General features: G+C 43.1%; 1 protein-coding gene across 1 annotated transcript; it reads right to left on the reverse strand.

The window, feature by feature from the left end:
• Nucleotides 1-218: 218 nt before the first annotated feature.
• Nucleotides 219-2,298, reverse strand: LOC307141103 (arylamine N-acetyltransferase, pineal gland isozyme NAT-10-like). The gene is made up of 2 exons (XM_079841045.1): nucleotides 1,874-2,298; nucleotides 219-1,330 (listed from the first exon to the last, which is right to left on the reverse strand). The coding sequence occupies exon 2, from the start codon at nucleotides 1,321-1,323 to the stop codon at nucleotides 457-459; it is 867 nt and encodes a 288-aa protein (XP_079697171.1). The 5' UTR covers nucleotides 1,324-1,330; nucleotides 1,874-2,298; the 3' UTR covers nucleotides 219-456.
• Nucleotides 2,299-22,136: the final 19,838 nt, after the last annotated feature.

The raw sequence follows: 22,136 nt of genomic DNA on the forward strand, positions 1-22,136 counted from the left end.
AAAAATAGGCCATATACTGTCCTCAAACAGGCAAAATTGTTGGCTATCTCACAAAGCCTCACATCCGTCTTTTTACTAGACCTCTCTCCATCATTAAATATCAGATGCGGTCTGATATATAAACAGTTAACATTGTGTCATGTATTAAAACTCTTTTACCAGCCCAAGAGAAAGGCAGATGAATGCAGGAGTGAAGAGCAGAAATCAGGAGACAATGTAATGGTAAAAAGTGAGCAGAGTTTATTGAATACTGTTATTTGTGTCCTTCTCAATGCTTAGTCTGACTTCATCTGACCAGTAAAAATCCAACAACTATTATTATGCCGAGAAAATGCAATTGCTTCAAATCGTCCAGTGACAAAGTAATGAAAGAGAGAAAGAGTACAAGGTACAATTTTCATCTTAATATTAAAACAAAAACACTACACACTCAAGTATTAGATGATAAGCTGAGTGCTAAATGCAATAATTAGCTTTGTTGTTTTTAGGTGTGAATTTATTAACGAACACCAGTTTAAACTTTTCCCTCAGTAAAGCCTCTATTTCACTATCTGGGATTTCCTTCATGTCCACCAAGTCTGCGTCCTCTTTGAATGTGACCTCACTGTACGTCCAACCAATCAGAGCTCTGAAGCCTGTGGGAGTCTGAAGGGAGCAAATGGATTTGAGCATGAACAGAGAGTCTGGATTAGTCTGCAGGTACTCTGATGTCTCCAGGAAATGATCTGCATCACAGGGTGTTAATGTAAAGGAGTACATTGTTTTGGTGAGCCTTTTGTCAATGAGGCTAGAATTAGCAAAGGCCTTGTCTTGGACCACTTGCTTCCTTCCGGTCTTCTCCAGAACCCACTTCTCCCCATCGATTAGGAGGTGAAACACACCCGGAGGCTGTGGCTGGTCTTTATCTGGGATTAACTCTAAGGGATGCCACATTTGGTATGACACTCCAAAGCTCACATCAGCAATGTACGGCTTCCCATCAACCTCCACCAGATTGATGAGATGAGAGTCCGTGGGGAGGTACTCCTTTTCCAGCGAGTTAAACACTTTGGCGCCTAGTATGGTGAATTTGTATCCCATCTCCTTCAGAACCCATGAAAACAAGAGGTTGTTTTCACAACACCAGCCTCCCCGATTGCTCTTCACTATTTTATCATAGATGATGTGCACATCCATAGTGTTCTTCTCCCCACAATGGACACTGAGATTCTCAAATGGAATATTCATAACATGCAGCTTGTGGATGGCGAACAAACTGTCCAGGTTGGCTTTGTCATATTGGCCAGTAAACCCAATCCTGTTTAAGTACTCCTTCAGATCCATTATATCTCTACGAAAAACAATGCACAAACGATTTTAACAGAATTTGTGTAGCCATTTTACATTATAATGTATAACAAAAAAACTATTTGTTGTGATAAAGTATATCAACCATTTTATCCTTATGTGGAAAATATAAAGAAATATGTATGTGTGTGTGTGTGTGTGTGTGTGTGTGTGTGTGTGTGTGTGTGTGTGTGTGTGTGTGTGTGTATCTTTCAAATGCCAAAATATACTTTTAAGGAGCAATAGAATATATTTCAAATCTTAAAATACACTAGATAAATGCATAAAATGTGGGCAATGTATTGAAAATATATAGAAAAAAATTATATTGTCAAGTTTTGCCATTTTTGTATATGTTGAAATACATTAAAAATAAACATGAAAATATTTGTTTTTGCCATAGGGGTAAGGTGAGGGGAGAAATTTTGCCTCGGGTTCTTTGTTAAGACATAACAAACATAAAAATAACATGATCAAAAATCCCTCTCATTTACAAAAATCAGTAAAGAACTGTAAAAGTTATTTTCATATTTAAGAAAAGTCCTACCATTAAGATGAATCCAGTGATAGTTGAAGGATGAGGAACAGGCTACTCAAGAGATAATGTGTGCAAAATGAAGGACTGGCGATTAAACAAGAACCCTTGAACCGCTGAGTTGTGTCATTAGTTGTAATAAGTTAACTATGAATGATAGACACAGGGCAAAATCCATAAAGCTAACGTTTATGATGTTCGTTTTTCTTATGTTTCTTAGACCTACGTACTGCTCTCCGCCAGTGTATAGATAAACACTCTAGTCTAGGCCACTGCCTTGTATAATGTCACAGACGTTATTTATAATAATCTGTGAGGAATATGGTTACTTCAAATCTTTACGTATTACTGTGAAACATAATAAAATGCAAACTCATGATACCTAAATCAGAAACTTATATTAAGGCACATACGCTCACTTGCAACTTGTGTAGAAGGAAGTGAAAGTGAAAGTGACGTAGCCCATACTCGGAATTTGTGTTCTGCATTTTTCCCATCCAAACACAGCAGTGAGCATTGAACACACACACACACACACACACACACACACACACACACACACACACACACACACACACACACACACACACACACACACACACACACACACACACACACACACACACACACACACACACACACACACACACACACACACACACACACACACACACACACACACACACACACACACACACACACACACACACACACACACACACACACACACACACACACACACGGAGCAGTGGGGAGCCAATCTGGGGGTTAGGGGCCTTGGTTACAAGTCCAACTCTCTAAATAGTAGGCCACAACTGCCCAAAATAATAATAATAATAATAAGGATCGAGCCTTTAAAAAAATTGTTTTACAGCGTCCTCAGGTGGTCACATCAAGCTAATGTCTTCGATTTTATTTGCTGTATAAAACTGTTGTCAACATGTATCAGTTATAGGGTGATTTCAGGGTGATTGGGACACTTTTTGCCATTGAGATGACTTGGAAAAAGTGTCCCAATCACCCTGAATTCACCCCACATCAAGTAACTGTTTAAAAAAGGTCTGTTTAATTGCTGAATAATAGTACAACCAATGTACTATATAGCAATCCTGAATGTTAATAGCCTACTGGTGTTCTCTAGAAACACAATTTTGATATTAATCTAAACAGAAAACAATTTAAAATATATACAGTGCAAATTATGATCCACTATAAAATCTACAATACACAAATTGGACATCTTACATTCGCAAACAACCTGCTCTGTCCCACTGTCCTTACAACAAAAGCATGATATATGTGTAAGCTTCCATAAAATGAACAAGACCGGTGACAGGTGACATGACCTGAATTCCCCTGAACGTTTCAAACAGAGAGACACTCCTGTGTGTGGGACACTGCAATTTAATCACATGCAGACAGATGATTGTGAAACATTTGTATTTTAGATTGTCTGGGTGCACACAAAGTAAAAAGGTGTGAACGTTGTACCTTTAGGGGGGTACAACAGCTTGTCATTGGGGCATCTTTGTACTATTTTTTATTTATTTTTTAACCACAAAAAGGTTCACGGTAGTATATTTTAGGTAAAATTGTATAAAAATGTTTCTTTTTACGGTTGCATCTTCTGGCTGCTACAAAGATTACCACAGCTTTTATCTGTAGATTTATAACTTTTCTGGTCTTGTTAATCAAAAATTAAATTCAACGATACAGCTACATCGGTCTGAATCCATTTGTTAAATGAGCCTTATACTAATATACAGTATTATACAAAAGAGTATTATATTATTTTCTATTTCTAGATCGCTTCGTCTTCATTTCATAAATGCCTGTATGTTATTGTTGTCTGTCTGTATGTTCTGCACTATCTTTGTTTTCTGGAGCCTTGTCATAAGAATTCCAATGCCAGTGTACCCTGCGCAAATGACAAATTGAACTTGAATTTACATGATGTAGTATTACATTTACACACCATGTCCAGCACAGCAGTTTTAATTATTTTAGCAATTTCTTCCTTTTAATTCGTGAAATTGTGCCTTTTCAGCTGTTCTGTCTTTGGATTGATATTGGCTGTCTGAAACATTTAAGCTATTCGAGCACTAATCAAAGTATATGGAGTGGAAAGGGGGTGAATGACAGTTCTTGACACTAGAACTCATGGCAGTTTTTATTTTAAGACTAACTTTATCATGTTCTGTCATAGCAGTCACAACTGAAGAAGAGCAGAAAGAGCCAGTGAGAGTTTCGCATGGTTTAGTCAGTAGACACAGAGCTGTTGTTGTGGAAAAACATGCATCACTGAGCAAACTCCAAAGCTTGTGTATCTGAAGCACTTGAATCAAGAGACAAACATACTGTATCACGAGTTAGCCACAAAAAGAAAGGAGGAAATTCCCTTTTCCTGTGTTCTTTGCACAGCAAAATGAGAAGTTTTAAGTCACACAAGGTATTTTCTGTTTCATTTTTTCTCTTTGAAATATGGTCTGTTCCTGGCTTTAAAAAAACAAAAACATTGTTTTGTTTAACATTGTTTAACATGTGGTCTGTTCTTCCTGCTTTCACAAAAACATTCTTTTGTTCACGATGAATGAGCTTAGAAACATAAGTTCAGTTGCTGCCTTAACCTTTGAAGTATAATTAAATTAGCTGTAATTTTAACTCGTTTAAATAGGTTAAATTATTTTGATGAGTTAAAGCAATAGAAACACATTTGTTGCCACGATTTATTTATTGTTTTTGTTTAATAATTAGCATTTAAATACTTTTTTGGAAGTAAAAAAGTACATTAGCTATATATTGATGTTTACATTTAATGTTTAATATTCAAAAGACTGTTTTTCTCCAGACATTTATGAAATGGTTTACTTAGGCAGCGACGGAGGCCTCAAAACGATCAGATAAAGGCAGGATGTCAAGGAGACAGGATGTTACGCAAATATGGGATTATTGTGGACATGCTTTGATGTCAGCCTATAGTTTATGCTGTCTTTTTCTTTTCATTTATGTAGGCCAACTGCCAATTTGTAACAGTTCCTCATTTTGGAAAAGATGTATTCCAATTTGCACTTGTAGGTTTTTGGTTTAGTTTAAGTTTCAGTCAACTTTCTTTTATAACTTTCATTTGGTCACGTTCATTCGATCTTTGATACTCGGATGAAATTTTATTTTGAATTGGTCGGTCCTATCAGTGAATCTTTTGAACGTATTCGCAAAAGGAACTGAAACAACCTTTACATTTTGCATTTGAAGGAGAATTTTGAACGACCGAGTTAAATACTTAAGAGCTCTCTGAATCACTATTGGAGAGTTCGATTCGAAAGAACTGGAGAAAAAAACCGCTGCACGAATGACATGAAGCCGAGAACGCATGCGCAGGAAGATTCGTTGGCGAATCGTAAGAAAAAGGTAATCAGTGATGAACAAACATGCAACATTTTTGTTGTACTAGTGTAATAAAAAAGCAGTTTAATTAAAAAAAAAACATGATAAACATATATCATTCAAATGAATGAATTATAAAAAACATTGGTATACAAATTATAGCAGGCCTAAGGCTATGCTATCACTTATCCACATGAGTGAATGTTGGTGATTTTTATTACCAAGGTATGTGTACTATACTTGCCAAGAGCTTTATTGTCTGAATACTTGAACCGAGTTTTTATTTTTTTATTTTTATTTTTGCAGTTTCCCATACAATCTGGGCAATGCTCCCTGTTGTGCTTTGTTGTGTTTATTTGCCTTTCCTCCAGTTCAATATGAAGGTAATCAGCTACACAAAATTACCCAGAACTTGTGAATGTGTTAATAAAAGTCACCATGAAATGGAAATAGATAAAAAAGTTTGTCCATACAAATGTTGATTACTGAAAGTGTAAAATAGTTGTAAAATTGTTAAGTGTAGATAGATAGATTTGGTAGGTGGTTGTTAGACGGTTGCTAAGGTACTGTGGTTGCTAGGCAGTTTCTATGGTATTCTGAGTGGTTGCTAGGGCATTGCTAGGTGGTTTCTAGGGTGTTTTGGATGGTTACTAGGCAGTTACTAGGGTGTTCTGGGGGGTTGCATATATATTTTTGCATTTGAGTGAATTTGTACTGGATTTCCTATTTCTCGCATTCATGCAACTTGCTTCACGGTTCTATCCAGGGGTGGTTGCCCATGGTTGTTTAGATATTGTGGCATTTTACCATTATTTGGAGTTGCTCGTTTTGTACATTGTGGCTTTGCGCTTTAAAATTACAAGCTGTTCGGTGGCTGATTGTGTGCGCGTGCTCTTCTCACCATGACGGCACAATTGATGCTCTGTCCAGGAATTGGATACATCCGGGCGAGTGGAGGCTCTACTAAGATTTAGTTCAGGACATTTGGCAGGAGTTAAGTATGGTGGAAGTAGATCTATTTGCTTCAGAAAACATAACTCCCTGCCCATTGTGGTTTGCCCAGATGGAATCGTTCAGTCCATTGGGGCAGGACACACTGTCACACGATTGGGCGGATTGTCTCTTATATGCATTTCCTCTGATTACTTTACGTTATGGGAGACACTTCACAGGATTGCTCAGGGCAGACACAGGGTACTTCTGATATCACCACAGTGACTGTCCAAATCACGTTTCCCATGCTCCTAACCTTGTTGGTGGGCGAAACGAAGTAGCATCTTTTCATGGATCTGCTATCCCAGCTGGACGGTCGTATTTGGCATCCAGATCCAGCAATCTACAGTTACGGGTCTGGCCTCTGGGACCAACTCCTTGTTAGCGACTTGTTAGAGTAACGGCCGAGCTCAGTGTTTTGGCCGAATAACACGGTTTCTTTCTCGCAAAACCTTATAGGATGCCTCCTGAACACTTTCCAAATATGGCGCGTGTCACACTGTATCATTACGTGATACTTTTGTATAATTTTTGTAATGTTTTAGCCTGTTCGCTATCCACTGCCATTATAGAAAGGAGCGCGTGCAGGACTAGCTATTTTTAAAATTTCAGCTTTTGAGGTCCGAAAAAGATAGAAGGACATAGGGCTTTAGAACAACAGCAGGGTGAGTAAAATATGGCTTTATTTTCATTTCAGGGTGAACTATCCCTTTAAGGCAATCAGAGCAGTTATTTGTTTTTTATGGTGGATTAGGAAATGTGCCACTCTATCTAAGCAGAGGCTGTCACGATGGGTTTTTGAGGTTATTGATTTGGCCTACAAGAAGGCTCAGTAACCTGTGCCTGGGACCATCACTTGCCATTCCACCAGGGCTGTTTCCTCTTTATGGACTACTTTTAGGGGTGTTTCACTTATAGACATATGTGCAGCAGCAACATGGTGATACTTTTCTGGTAAGTTACTTTCCTCAAGTTGTGACTCTGGGTCATCCACTAATATAACACCGTTTCTTGCAGTCAGAAAGAATAAAACAGAACGCTGATTACGTATGTAACCGTGTAACCTGTCACTCGGAATGCGAGAGGCACTTTGAGGTGGGGCGCTGAGCTGCAGTGGCTTATATTCCCTCAGCTCAGCTCACTGGGACTTCATTGGTATATGTTTCTGTATATGTATCTGGCTGGCACTGCGATTATCCACTAATATAACACTGTCTCTAGCAGTCATCTGGAATTCACAGAACCACGGCTACATACGTAACCAGCGTTCATGTGCTCATGTCTTCATATAGTGAGATGGCAGACGCTGAAAACACCACAAGTGCCACGTGTGCTTGTAGAAGAAACTGCGGCGCTCATTCATACAGAGACACAGAACATGCAGACTTCAAATTTCAATAGTAGATTAGCAATATTTACAGACACTAGTCCAAATCAAGATTTGAGTCAGTGTACAGCACTACTTTTGATTTATTCATCCAAAATTGCTAAATTCTGTGACATTCTGCTTTATACAGTAAGTTCCATTTGTAACTGGATTCTGTGATTCCATCCGTGTTTTCCGCATCGTGGAAATCATAGGAATCTACATACTATTTGCAATATTAAAGATAGTTTCTTTTGTGGGTTTTTTTTATTGTTGTGTAATAAAAGTATAAGTTAACCATTAGTAAAAAGGTATGCATAATGCAGTTAATAGAGGTCCCCTCTCAATACACTCTACATCTGTCCAGTGTTAAGTGGGATTTTTGCCAGATTATTCGCCCAGTGTACGAACATTTTACGCCCGTTCACTTAAAAGTTATAGCACACTTCTCCTCAATGAGCTGCACAAATTGACACCTTATTTATGAGTCTACGTTATGTGCCAAAGTTTTTGCGGAGGAATAAAGAAATTAAAATAACGTGTAATAGTAATAGTGTGCTTTGCTTTGTGCAACTACACTGCCCCCTACACTGCCTTGTGTCAAAATAGCTTAGCCCTATTTCTCTATGATATTCTGAAAGGGAAATGGTTGTTGTTTGAGCAAGATGTTAACATGATTAGCATAATGCTAGCATGAAGCTACCATATCTCGGCTGCCACGTCATCAAGTGTATCATTCGCATCTTTCGAAAAAGAACTGACCGAAAACGAGTGGGCACTGAGCATATCTGAGTTCATTATGAAATGTAAGACAAAAATAATGTTCTCGGAGATGAGGGCATACATGTCTTTTATTTTGGTGTAAATGAATCACTTAACACTAAAATGCCATTAATGCTATTAATGAGAAGCAGCCATGATTAACATGTTGTTAGCATAATGCTAACACAATTAGCATGCTTGCTAACATCACGATTAACATTGTCAGGACACACACAGAGGCAGAGGGACAGATAAGTATAACGGTGGTATTTATTTAACAGAGACACAAACACAGGTAAACAATGGAAGCAGGTATGATAAGCACTAGCACTTAACAGTCTCTTGGCTGGATGATACTTGGATGGAGGTCAGATGATGGGAGACACAAGGGGAATAGGAACTGAAGACGAATGGAGATCGAGGTAAGTAGCAGGTAAGGGATCCAGGTAAGATTGACGAGACCAGACAAGGGCGTGCAGGGAGAGTGGCCTCTTATAGTGTCATAGATGATGAGGTGCAGGAGATCAGTACTCTGGGGATTGTGAACAAGTGGGCGGAGCGTGGAGATCTGGTGACGATGCCAGTGCATTGGTGGGTAGAGGCTGTGACTCTGTGACAGTACCCCCTCCTCCACGGACGGCTCCTGACGACCGAATGGGGCGACAACGACGGGGTCTACCTCAACCCCGAGGAGCTGGGCGGTCCAGATGTTCTGCGTGGAACTGGGTGAGGAGTGCGGGATCAAGGTTGTCGTTACGATGGACCCAGGAACATTCCTCTGGACCGTAATCCTCCCAGTCCACGAAGTACTCTATCCTAGGACCCCTTCGTCATGAGTCCAGGATCGCCTGCACCCGGTAGATGGTCTTTTCTTCGATGATGTCAGGAGGAGGATGTACCGCATCATCACCAGTATCTTTGGAGGGAGAAGACAAGGGTTCAGTGTGAGGTTTAAAGGGTTAGTTCACCCAAAAATGAAAATTCTGTCATTAATTACTCACCCTCATGTCGTTGGACAGGCCTCCATTGGCATTCAGTACATTGACACTTCCAAGATCCATGAAAGGCACTTAAAACGTTGTTACAAAGTCCATCTCACCACAGTGGCTCTACAATCATTTTACGATGCGACGACAATAGTTTTTGTGCGCAAAAAAAAAATCGAAATAACACCTTTATCCAACTTGTTCTCGACTTCCGTGTATGCCTCCACGACGCATGCGCGAGAATATGACGCAGATCCGGCGTTCGGACATATGACCCAGAAGCGATTTGTTTACGAGCAGAGGAAGACGCACGTGTCTAAGCTGTTGGATTCTACATTGATCGTACTTTAGGTCTCGGCGTAGTGCCCAAAATGGGGCTTAAGTGTGTATTTCATGTATTCCCGAACGCCAGCGCTACGTCATATTCTCGCGCATGCGTCGTGGAGGCACACATGGAAGTCGAGAACAAGTTGGATAAAGGTGTTATTTTGATTTTTTTTTGCGCACAAAAACTATTGTCGTCGCATCGTAAAATGATTGTAGAGCCACTGTGGTGAGATGGACTTTGTAACAACGTTTTAAGTGCCTTTCATGGATCTTGGAAGTGTCAATGTACTGAATGCCAATCTGAAGCCTTTCTCAGCCATCAGCTTTCAACTAAAATATCTTCATTTGTGTTCCGAATATGAATGGAGGTCTGACGGGTGTCCAACGACATGAGGGTGAGTAATTAATGACAGAATTTTCATTTTTGGGTGAATTAACCCTTTAAATAGGGAGACGTGGAAAGATGGTGAGATGCGATACTGTGCTGGGAGGTGGAGACGGTAGGTGACCTCATTGAGCTGCCTCTGTATCGTGAATGGACCTATGTACCGGGGACTCTGCTTGGGGCAGGGCAGCTGGAGACGGATATCCCGAGTCGAGAGCCATACCTTCTGTCCTGGCTGGTACTGTGGATTGGGACCTCTACGGGGTGTCAGCTTGAGTCTTGTGTATCCAGACTGCCTGATGGAGATGGACATGAGCGGAGTCCCACACCCTCTTGCTCTGTTGGACCCATTGATGAACAGCTGGAACCTCTGACGGCTCACCCGAGCAGGGGAAGAGAGTAGGTTGATAACCTAGGATACATTGAAAAGGGGTGAGCCCGGTGGTGGTCTGACGGAGGGAGTTCTGGGCATATTCAGCCCAGGGGAGGTATTGGCTCCAGCTGTCCTGGTTCTGGTGGCAGTATGCCCTTAGGTATCTCCCGATCTCCTGGACCTTCCGCTCAGTTTGGCCGTTGGTCTGAGGGTGGTATCCGGATGAGAGACTGACCGACACTCCTAGGAGCTTGAAGAAAGTCTGTCATACCCTGGAGATAAACTGTGGTCCGGGGTCTGAGACGAGATCTTCGGGGATCCCGAAGTGACGAAACACATGTTGGAACAGGGTCTCGGTGGCCTCGAATGTGGTAGGTAGGCCTTTGAGGGGAATCAGTTTACAGGCCTTGGAGAAACGATCTACTACGACGAACACACATGTAAGGGTTGAATCAGATCAAATAATAACTCAACGGGGAATTGAATTTCAATGAAAGAGACTTGAATTACATATAGATAATTCAGAATTAATGTTTAACACCTTAACTTATTCATCCACCAATATTTAAGAACTTAAAGGTGACTCTGTTAAAGGGAAACAGGTCTATTTAGCTCAAATTAATGAATTAATGAATTCATAGGGAAATTCAAGAGAGTCTATTTTACGGCCGAGCAAATGACTCGTCCAGCGGTCATTTGAACGGGCCGTAAATATCAACTCTGCAGCAGATATTAATATCCAAACAATAGTGGAACACTATTTAACAGCCAGGTAACATATATCGGCAGTTCAAGACATTAAATTCGTAAACACATAACACAAGAACACTCTTCTTATTACTAGATAACTCTAACACATAAAACTAATATCTAACACAAACATGCATTCACACGCGTTGCAGAAAGGAAGAAAGTGAGGAAAGGATGGGTTTTAAGAGAGAGAAATTATGAAATCATCAGTAGCAATATATGCATTTATAACACATGACCTGAAGAAACTATTGATCATTAATTTAACCCTCCTATTGTTTCTTAGGCGGCGTTATTAAATTTGATCTCTTTGCACCAGTTCAGCTCGGAATCTCGGAATAGAGGTATTACTTGCGTTTGTGTCTTGTGTTGTCTCTGAATGGGGATTCCCTTTTCCTGGCTGGAGAGGGGTTTTCCCAGGTCTTTGATTCGCTGAAGGTCTGGTCGTGTCTTTTGATTGACGTCTTGGGAAACCAATCACGTGGCGTGTTGGCGGCTGAATGGAAGTCTCGTGGGCGCTGTTTGAAGTTGAAGCGTGCTGTTGTAGATTCATTGAGAAACTTTGCGGCGAAACTTAACAGAACACAAGACTTAACAGAAAGAAAAAAAACTTAAGTAAAAGAAAGTTAAGTGAGAGGAGAGTATTCAGATGGCCTGAATGAAATCATTGTTTAACCCATTTTCTCTGATCTTGGTCTGCCACAATCGTCTTATCGTCTCCTTGGGCGGATTCTGGAACTGCACTGCGAACAGCTCTCAACTGGGCAGAACTCTACAGAACAAAACTCTCATTCTTTGTTCTAAGATTAATACTCAAATATTTGCCCATCCCCTGGATGGGTTCTAGCCAATTAGGGATCATCTTGGTTCGGGGGTGACTGTGTCTCCACCCCTCCCATAAAATTAGGTTATCTGTGGTCAAATTTAGTAAATTTAGACCTAATTTCTTACTATAAGAACATGATCCATGCTACAAAGATTTCATTCAACTCATCCGTTGGATTATACACACACACACACAAACGAAAAGATACTAAGCACGGTGCCTTTTCTTTCACTCATTCAATAGTTACATAATTTCATAAATTGGGAGTGATATACTGTACATGCATAATGGTCACATGTATCGGTTGTAGACACACTAACAAACTGTCGTCGAAGGCTATTTGAATGCAAGTCCAATAATCAATGATTTAATGCAGTCTACAGTATGTGCAACACAGTTTCTGTAAATTTGTTCGGAAACATCATCCCTCTGTGCAGATAAAGACAATGATTTTTGTGATGCAGAGTGAATCCCGTAATCCAGTCATGAAAATTGAATTTACAGTATAACACAGATGTCACGTAAAACACGCAAAAAGATGGATGAATGAATAAAACTAAAGTACAGTTGTACAATAAATAAAATCGTGACATGGTCTGTGAATATTAAAGCGCAAAAGACTGCTATATAAATATATGATCTTGTTCTGTCCCGTTTCTGAAACAGGTCTTCACTAAAACCCGTCAAAATAAATGTTTGGTTTTATACACAGGAGAGTACCCACCTCCACTGTTAAAAAAAGTAACTCAGTAGTTTTTACTCTGAGTAAATTTTAAATTAACTACTTTTTACTTTTACTTGAGTAGGATTTTTAGACCAGTAATTTTACTTGTCCTTAAGTAAAATTTCATTGAACTAATAGTACTTTTACTTGAGTAGAATATTTTAATACTCTTTCCACCTCTGCCGGGAGACATCCTGAGGCATGGAGGGCCACCAATATTGTTGTTGTAGGAGCGAGAAGGTTCGTACGCTGCGCCAGGGTGTCCAGAGCCCGGAGACATGTGAGCTAAGTCCATGGGGGGCTGACGTGGGCAGGTGGAACATAGAAAAGCCCCTCAGGACCTCCTGGCGGAGCAGGTTTGGTGTGGTTGTCTTGGGCAATGCGTTGGTTCAGGGACCACTGGATGGGACTCACAATCATGGATGAAGGGAGGACTGGTTCTGGATCGGAACTTTCAGGAGTGGGTTGGAACAGCCGGGATAAGGCGTCGGCTTTGCAGTTCTTGGTTTCCGGGCCAGTAGGATACAGTGAAATGGAATCGAGTGAAGAATAGAGCCCAGCGGGCTTGACAGGGATTCAGTCTTTTGGCCTCACGTAGGCATTCAAGGTTGCGATGATCCGTGATGACTTCAAACTGATGATTTGCTCCCTCCAGCCAGTGTCTCCCTCCACTCCTCCAGAGCGAGCTTGATGGCTATCAACTCTCTGTTCCCGATGTCATAATTCGGCTCCGCCGGGGATAGCTTCTTGGAGAAGAAGGCACATGGATGGAGTCGTGGAGGATCACTCTGCCTCTGAGACAATACCACCCCGACTACTGTAGATGAGGCGTCCACTTCGACTATGAATAGGAGATCTGGATTGGGATGTACAAGGATCGGGCGGTTTGGAAGGCTTCTTGGAGCTGATGGAATGCTTCTCGGGCAGATGGTGTCCAGAACAGGGACTTGGGCCGACCTCTGAGGAGTGAAGTGAGGGGTGCACTGAGTAGACTTTAGTTGAGCCCGAAGCGACAATAAAAGTTGGCCAAACGCTGGAGCTCCTTCACAGTCGACGGTAAGGGCCAGTCTCTGATAGCTTCCACCTTCCTCTGGTCCATCTTGATGCTATGTTGGTCAATGACATATCCTAGGAATTGCACAGAGGGGATATGGAACTCACATTTCTCCAGCTTGAGGTACAGATGGTGTTTTCGAAGCTTTTGTAGGACCTGGGAGATGTGTTGGCAGTGATCGGCCAGGTTCCGGGAGAAGATGAGGATGTCATCGATGAATACAACAACAAAGCGATCGAGATACTCCCGGAACACCTCATTCATGTAGTTCTGGAACACAGAAGGTGAGTTGGACAGGCCGTATGGCATGAAACAATGTTCATAATGACCTGAAGGAGTGATGAATGCCGTCTTCCACTCATCCCTGCGACGGATGCGGATGAGGTTGTATGCACTCCGCAGGTCCAGCTTGGAGAAAATGTGAGCTCCTCGCAGCTGTTCCAGGGCTGCTGGGACCAGAGGAAGGGGATAACTAAACTTTACAGTATGGGAGTTTAGATGACAATAATTAATGCACAGCCTCAAGCCCCCGTCCTTCTTGGCCACGAAGAAGAAGCTCGAAGTGGCAGGGGATGTAGATGGGCGGATGAAGCATTGCTTAAGTGCCTCTTGCACGTACTCCTCCATGGCCTTCTGTTCCGGGATGGACAGTGGGTAGATCCTACCCTTTGGCAGGGTAGCCCCAGGCAGCCGGTCGATGGCACAGTCCCATGGCCGATGTGGTGGTAGCTGCGTTGTCAACCGCTTACTGAACACATCCTGGAACGCTCAGTACTCAGGAGGAATCTCGACTTGGTGAGTCGTCTCAGGACTTTCGATGGAAGTGGAAAGGAGTGGAAGGACCTCTGTGTCAGGAGGAGAGGAATGAAGACTCGCCGAAGGTTTCTTGAGAGGAGGTATACAGTTTAACAAACATTCTTCACCCCATTTGAGAATCTCACCAGTACTCCATTGGATGGTAAGTTGGTGTTGGGTGAGCCAGGGGCGTCCCAGGATGATGTCCACGGTGGAACCTTCCAGCACCATGAAGGTGATGTCCTCAGTATGCAGACATCCAATGTGGAGCGTCAGTGTGGGGGAGTAATGGCAGATGTGACTACGGCCCAGTGGTTTTCCCTGGATGGTGTGGATACGGAGATCCTCTTGGCAACATTTGTGACGAACATTCAGTTTTTGGAGAGTTTGAGGGCTGATGAAGTTCCCCGCAGATCCGGAATCAATGAGGGCTTCGGCTGAAATGCAGACATGAGAGTGAATTAGATGTACCGTAGTTCTAGTGAGAGAAGCAATACGAGCAGGAAGTTGAATGGTACTCACCACTGAAGCACTGAATAGGAACTGAAGACTAATGGAGATCGAGGTAAGTAGCAGGTAAGGAATCCAGGTAAGATTGACGAGACCAGACAAGGGTGTGCAGGGAGAGTGGCCTCTTATAGTGTCATACACAGTAAAATCCCCAGTGTTAAATTAACACTGCTCAGAGCACATATGGTCCCACTCTACAGAGTGTTAAAGTAACACTGAAACAGTGTTAAAGTTAATGAGATAATTAAGAGATTAATTAAGTGATAATTGACCATTAGTGATAACACCTGATGATAATGAGCAAAATCACTGAAGAAAAGAGAAAAAAGAAAAACACAAGAACTACAACTGACTATTAAAAATACATTAAATATCTGAAGATCTCAGCAGAGGAGGATTAAACAACTCCACAAACAGCATTACCAGCTTCACACATTACTAACCAGATTTACTTGATTTCTGTCAGACGTCTACAGAAGCTCTTATGCCTGGTTCAGACTACACGATTTTAGCCCGAATTTGGCACAATCCGTTTGACGTATGGTGTCGTAGGGATTCGTAAACGACAATGGACGTCGGGACACAAGAATTGATCGTATCATCTCGTATAGTGTGTCATAGTATACGACAACCGAATCCGCGTCTGCGATAGTTCACGACGTCACAGCAGAAAGACTAGCATGTTGAATTTTTTTTTGAGGTCCCCACGACGGGTTCCGTCACATGGGTGACGCTGACCAATCGGAGCACAGACGCTTTTCGTACACAGCTTTCAAACATGGCGAAACGCAAGAGAGATGATGGTGCGGCTAGGTGGAGTTATGAAATGGAGGAAAGGTTCGTGGAGATGTGGCAACAGTACTCTTGCCTGTACGATGTTTCATCGAGGGACAACCACGACAGATTACAAAAAAAAAAGCTGCCGTACGATAGCGGAAGCCCTTCAGCAGCCCGGTGAGTACTGGAATTAGCTGTAACTTTTAAGCTAGCAAATCATTCATTATATTCTTCTTCGCTATAGAGAAAATTGTGTGTGTGTGAGAGAGAGATAGAGATTTTGTTAGTGAGTGAGTGAGTGAGTGAGTGAGTGTGTTTTGTGTGCGCATGAGTGAGGGTGTGTGTGAGAGAGCGAGTGAGTTACTGTGTGATTGAGGGTGTGTGTGTGTGTGTGTGTGTGTGTGAGAGAGAGAGAGAGAGTGAGTTACTGTGTGTGTGTGTGTGTGTGTGTGAGAGAGAGAGCTTTCACTACTGGCTAATAACAAAATATTTAATATAAAAAGAACGATATTTTACCTCAAGTTCTCCTTGGAGGATTGACAACCCATACTGCCCTCTTCGAGCAAGCCAGGAACGTGTCCATGGTCGGGTTTTCTTTCTTTTTTTGCGCTTTTCTAAACACAAGACAGCCAGTACAAAACACGCCGCTTCAGACATTGTTTACGGTCTTGTTTGTTTCCGGAAGTCAGTCGCTAGTTTCGCCTTCTCGATGACATCACGCGCGTCGTTAAAGACAACAAGTGATGATTGGTCGCGAAGCAACGTGTAGTCTAACATGTTTCTTGTCCAGGACACGACAAGATTTTAGGAGTCAAAATCGCGTAATCTGACACAGTGACTATCGTAACAGACAAAAAAATCGTGTAGTCTGAACCAGGCATTATTGAGGTTTAGATGTTGATGTTTTATTGAAAATAAAAGTAGTTTGAAGATACCATTATGGTGATTAGGGTTTGCTTTAGTTGGGCTCTTGACCCTTGACTTGTTAACATAAGTTTTTCTCTGGCTGCTGTAAATGTTCGTTACAGTGAGAACGGCAAGAGAAACTTGATGCTTGTTGTTTATGATTAGATTAGATTAGATTAGATTCAACTTTATTGTCATTACACAAGTACAAGTACAAGGCAACGAAATGCAGTTTAGGTCTAACCAGAAGTGCAATAGCAGCAAGTGCAGGATATACAGTGGTTGCTTAAGTGCAGGACATGGATATGTACTGAATATGTATAAATATGTATAAATAGAGAGACGTTATTACTATAAACAGAACTGAATTTACAGGTGAATATGTACAGTGAATAAATATACAGATGGCTATTACTATAAACAGAATTTACAGGTGAATATGTACTATGAATACAATATACAGATGGCTATTACTATAAACAGAATTTTACAGATAGAGGTATACAATAATATGTTAGGCTAATATGAGGAATAGCAGTGGATTAGGGTAGTGCAATAAATTATGGACAAAGCTATCCGGAAAAAAAAAAAAGTGTAAAGTGCAGTGGAAAGTGGTTGCATATTACAGTTAGAAGTACAGTGCAAAATGCAAATGTAAACATTGGTACTATAAATACAGTCGGCAGTGCAAATGAGCATAATACAGTTAAGATATGGCAGTGCAAGATGCATATGTAAACAGTTGTTACTGTGATAAACAGTCGGTAGTGCAAATAACAAAGTGAAGGCAGATGTGAGGTAGGAGAGTTAGCAGTTTATGAGGGAAGTGGATCAATGGGGGTTTGAGTTCAGTAAAGAGACAGCTCTGGGGAAAAAACTGTTCTTTAGTCTGCTGGTCCTGGTCCGGTGGATCCTGAAACGCCTGCCGGAGGGCAGGAGAGAAAACAGTCTGTGGGCTGGGTGAGAGGAGTCCTTGAGGATGCTGCGAGCTCGATGCAGACAGCGTTTCCTCTGGATGTGCTCGATGGCAGGCAGTGGAGTCCCTGTGATGCGCTGGGCAGTTTTCACCACCCGCTGCAGTGCCTTGCGCTCCGCAACAGAGCAGCTCCCATACCATACTGCGACACAGTTGGTCAGAATGCTTTCTATTGCGCAGCGATAGAAGTTCACCAGGATAGCCCAGGAGAGCTGATTCTTCCTCAGTGTCCTCAGGAAGAAGAGGCGCTGGTGAGCCTTCTTGACCAGGCTGGAGGTGTTGGTCGTCCATGACATGTCCGCCGAGATGTGGATCCCCAGGAACTTGAAACTGGAGACACGCTCAACAGCCATTCCATTGATGTGGATGGTGTCGTGTGTGCCTCTTGACTCTTTCCTGAAGTCCACGATGAGCTCCTTCGTTTTGGTGGTGTTGAGGAGCAGGTTATTATCAGCGCACCATGTGGCCAGGTGCTGGATCTCCTCCCTGTAGGCAGTCTCATCGTTGTTGCTGATGAGCCCAATCACCGTAGTGTCGTCCGCAAACTTGACGATGGAATTAGATCCATACACAGGCTTGCAGTCGGCGGTGAAGAGGGAGTAGAGAAACGGACTTAGCACACAGCCCTGTGGTACACCAGTGTTAAGAGTGATGGATGTGGAGCAGGTGAATCCTGAACGAACATTCTGGGGTCTGTCAGTTAGGAAGTCCAAAATCCAGTTACACATTGAAGTGTTGATGCCCAGGTCTCCAAGTTTGGCTATTAACTTGGATGGGATGACAGTGTTGAATGCTGAGCTGAAGTCAACAAACAGCATGCGTGCATACGTGTTCTTATGGTCCAGATGGGTGAGCACAGAGTGCAGTGCCATGGAAACGGCATCCTCTGTGCTCCTATTGCTGCGGTAGGCAAACTGGTGTGAGTCCAATGTGGATGGTAGAGAGTCTTTTAGGTGTTCCAGGACCAGCCGCTCAAAGCACTTCATAACGATGGGTGTGAGTGCTACAGGGCGGTAGTCATTAGGGCACCTCGGGCTAGAGCTTTTCGGCACTGGCACAATGGAAGTGCGTTTAAAGCATGTCGGTACAGCTGCTTGGGCAAGAGACAGGTTGAAAATGTCTGTAAAAACCCCAGCGAGCTGCTCCGCACATGCCCTGAGCACACGTCCAGGGATGTTGTCTGGTCCAGCAGCCTTGTGTGCGCTGATCCGGCTCAGTGCCTTGCAGACATCTGTAGAGGAGAGTGTGATTGGTGGGTGGTCAGCTGAGGGTTTGAGCTTGGTGGCAGTTTCTCTGTTGTCTCTTTCAAAACGAGCATAAAAGTAATTTAGCTCGTTCAGGAAGTTGACATCAGTGGCTGCGGGGGTGGAGTGGGTGGGTTTGTAGTCACTGATGGCCTGGATGCCCTGCCACATGCGTCGAGGGTCAGAGTTGGAAAAGTGACCCTCTATCTTTAGCTTGTAGCCGTGCTTGGCCTTTTTGATGCCCCTCTTCAGGTTAGCTCTGGATGTACTGTAGGCTTGTGCATCACCTGATCTGAAGGCAGTATTGCGTGTGTAAAAAAGGCCCCCTTGTGGCCGCTAAGCATCAGACACTTTACTGTGACTCTCTCTCTCCCTCCTACTAGAGGACGCCTCGCTTCACCTGGACTATTAGCCAATCACAAGTGACTCAGGATCGCTGCACGCTGGTAGCATTCTGTCCGAGACTTTGCCAGTAGTTTAAACTAACCGCACGGACTTGCAACCCGCCTTGATACAACTGCTTTATTCTGTGTGCGTCTTTACAAGTAAGAATCATTATTTGTTGATCTTTTACTGTCATTGCTAAGGATAGATTGGTAGTGTTTTGTCTGTTTAGTGTTGCTAACTGTAAGCTCAGGCTTTCCTGCCCGGTTAGTCCTCGTATCGTGATACTTCTTTCTATCAATGTATAGATTGCCACTCGGGCATTATTCTTTGGTTACACATTGTAGAATACCAGTTAAGCACCCTCTGCGCATAGTTTGCGGTGATATTCGCCTTCAATCTAGTTAATTGTTATAGGGCACGCACCTCCCGCATGTACGCTGGTCGTCACGTGACACCTCTCTGAGCGGCCTGATGCAGTTATTTATATGACCAGCAGATGGAGCCATTGTATAGCGAATGGTTCATAATTACTCATTGTTATAGTTGTAGCTGCTTAGACCTACAGTACAACCCTTTTCATTCTTTAATGTTAGTTTTGGCCATGTTAAAATATAATTGTATTTATTTCTGCTACATTATTAGAATAGGATGCAGTTAATACAAATAGAGGTTTGTTGCATGAGAACCATTCATTTGCATCCAACTAATTATGTTTGTTTTATTTCTTTATTTGTTCAGAACCACTCCTCACTGTACATATTCAGCCATGCAGTTGTGCATTCAATAAATACTTCCAATGAAGAAAATCTTGCGTGATTCTGACCGATCACCCGCTGTGAGCTCTACTTAACGATCCTCACACTCTCTGAATCAAAGAAGCCAGTCCTCTTCTACAAAAGTGGTCCTTCGAGCCGGAGCCAGAGCCTGCAGCGGAGCAAGATGTCTACCACCTCGGATAAAGAGTCTAGTGCTCGATGCAGGAGGCAGCGGTCCCTCCCTAACTACTTGCAAGATTATGACTTATCTGATCTCCCGACCAGATCTCAAACCAAGAAGCCTTCTGAGTCACCGTCCAGAGAGCGGCTAGACGAAGAGGACCACAGTAGATCTGATTCACGCTCTGCAACCCCAGAAGGTCAGCTGCACCACAGCCCAGTGCGATGGTCAGTCACTGATAAAGGGGAATCTTCTGCAGATGAGTGGAGAAGGGAGTGCCGCTTACTAGAGCGAGAAAGGGAAGATCTTCTGGCATCAATGAAGGAATTAAAATTACAGAACGAACAGCTCAAAGCCAGAGCGGAGCCCAGCAAGTCCCGTTCAGAGCTACGTACTGTAGCTGCCAGAGATAGACTTTGCCGAGAAGGGCTGGATTATGGAGGTGCTTCAACCCAGTATAAATCAGTCTACTTCCGGGACAGGGAGACACCACCACAACGGTCCTCTGACAGGCGTCATGGCCACAGTAGAGAGACAAAGGACTACAGGGAATCAACCAGGTATGACTCTCCTTCACCTAAGCGCTCTCCCGATCCAATACGCACCAAGCACCAGGCCTCGCGACGAAGCGATGAGTCCAGAGAAGGGCGCTACAGTTCTCATTATAATTATGAGCAGTGCAGCCACCGCCGCTCACCTGAGCGCTACGCCAGCTACAGAGACTCTTGTTATTCCTCCAGAGAATACAGAGAACCATCATGCCGAGGTGACTACTCTCCTGCACACCGTTACAGCTACTCTCCAGACCAGCGTGAGAGACGTAGACCCCCTTCACCTCGGCACGAGCCCAGACGCCGACGCTCAGTGACTCCCCCTGGTGGACAGGAAAGAACATACAGAGGGCCCACTCCTACAATCCCAAACTTCAACCGTCCTAACCCAAGAGACTTTGCAAGACTCCGTATTGCCCTAGACAATCTCCTTCCAAGGGATGCCACTGAACGTTTCAAGTTCCAGATATTAGTGGATCATCTGAAGCTGGAGGAAGCATTGTTGGTGGCAGATTCCTATAGCAATTCAGACTACCCCTTCACTGACACTATGGCAGCTTTAAACCAGCAGTACGGGCAACCACACCAACTCGCCCTTCAGCGTATTGCTGAATTGATGGACGGCCCCAACATTCAGAGTGGAGACATCAAGTCATTTAGGTTGTTCGCCCTGAACGTCAGATCACTGGTGAGCATGTTGGAGCAGCTCGGTTTAAAGGGGCAAGTTGAGCTGGACTGTGGTTCTCATGTCACCCGTCTACTGGGCAAGCTACCGCACGACCTGAGGTCCAGTTTCAGGCGCTACATCCACCCGCTCCGTATTCCTATCCCCACTCTTCTGGACCTGGCAGATTGGTTGGAATACGAGCTCCAGATCCAGGAGGATATAGCACAGTATCGCTTGAGAAAGGACACTGGATCTAAGCCCAAAGATCTCAGGAGTACTGTCAAGTCGTCACCTAAGGCCTCAGTCCTCATGCTGGGGGCTGAACCTAAATCGATTAGGGAGTCGGCCAAATTCACCCCTCCAACCATTCTAGATGCAAAGAAGTTCTGCCCATTCTGTGAGAACTACAAGCACACTCTGAATAATTGCGCAAATTTCAAACTGCTCAGCGCCACCCAGAAACGTAACTGGATTCAGGACAACAACCGATGTTGGCGATGCGGCCGAGAACACAGATCAGCTGAATGTGATCTGAAGATGTGTTGTAAAACATGCAACAGCAGACACCTGCTTGCTCTGCACGATGTCAGCGAGAG

The sequence above is a fragment of the Gobio gobio genome (genome assembly GCF_949357685.1).
Source record: "Gobio gobio genome assembly, chromosome: 2".
NCBI classification, from domain to species: domain Eukaryota; kingdom Metazoa; phylum Chordata; class Actinopteri; order Cypriniformes; family Gobionidae; genus Gobio; species Gobio gobio.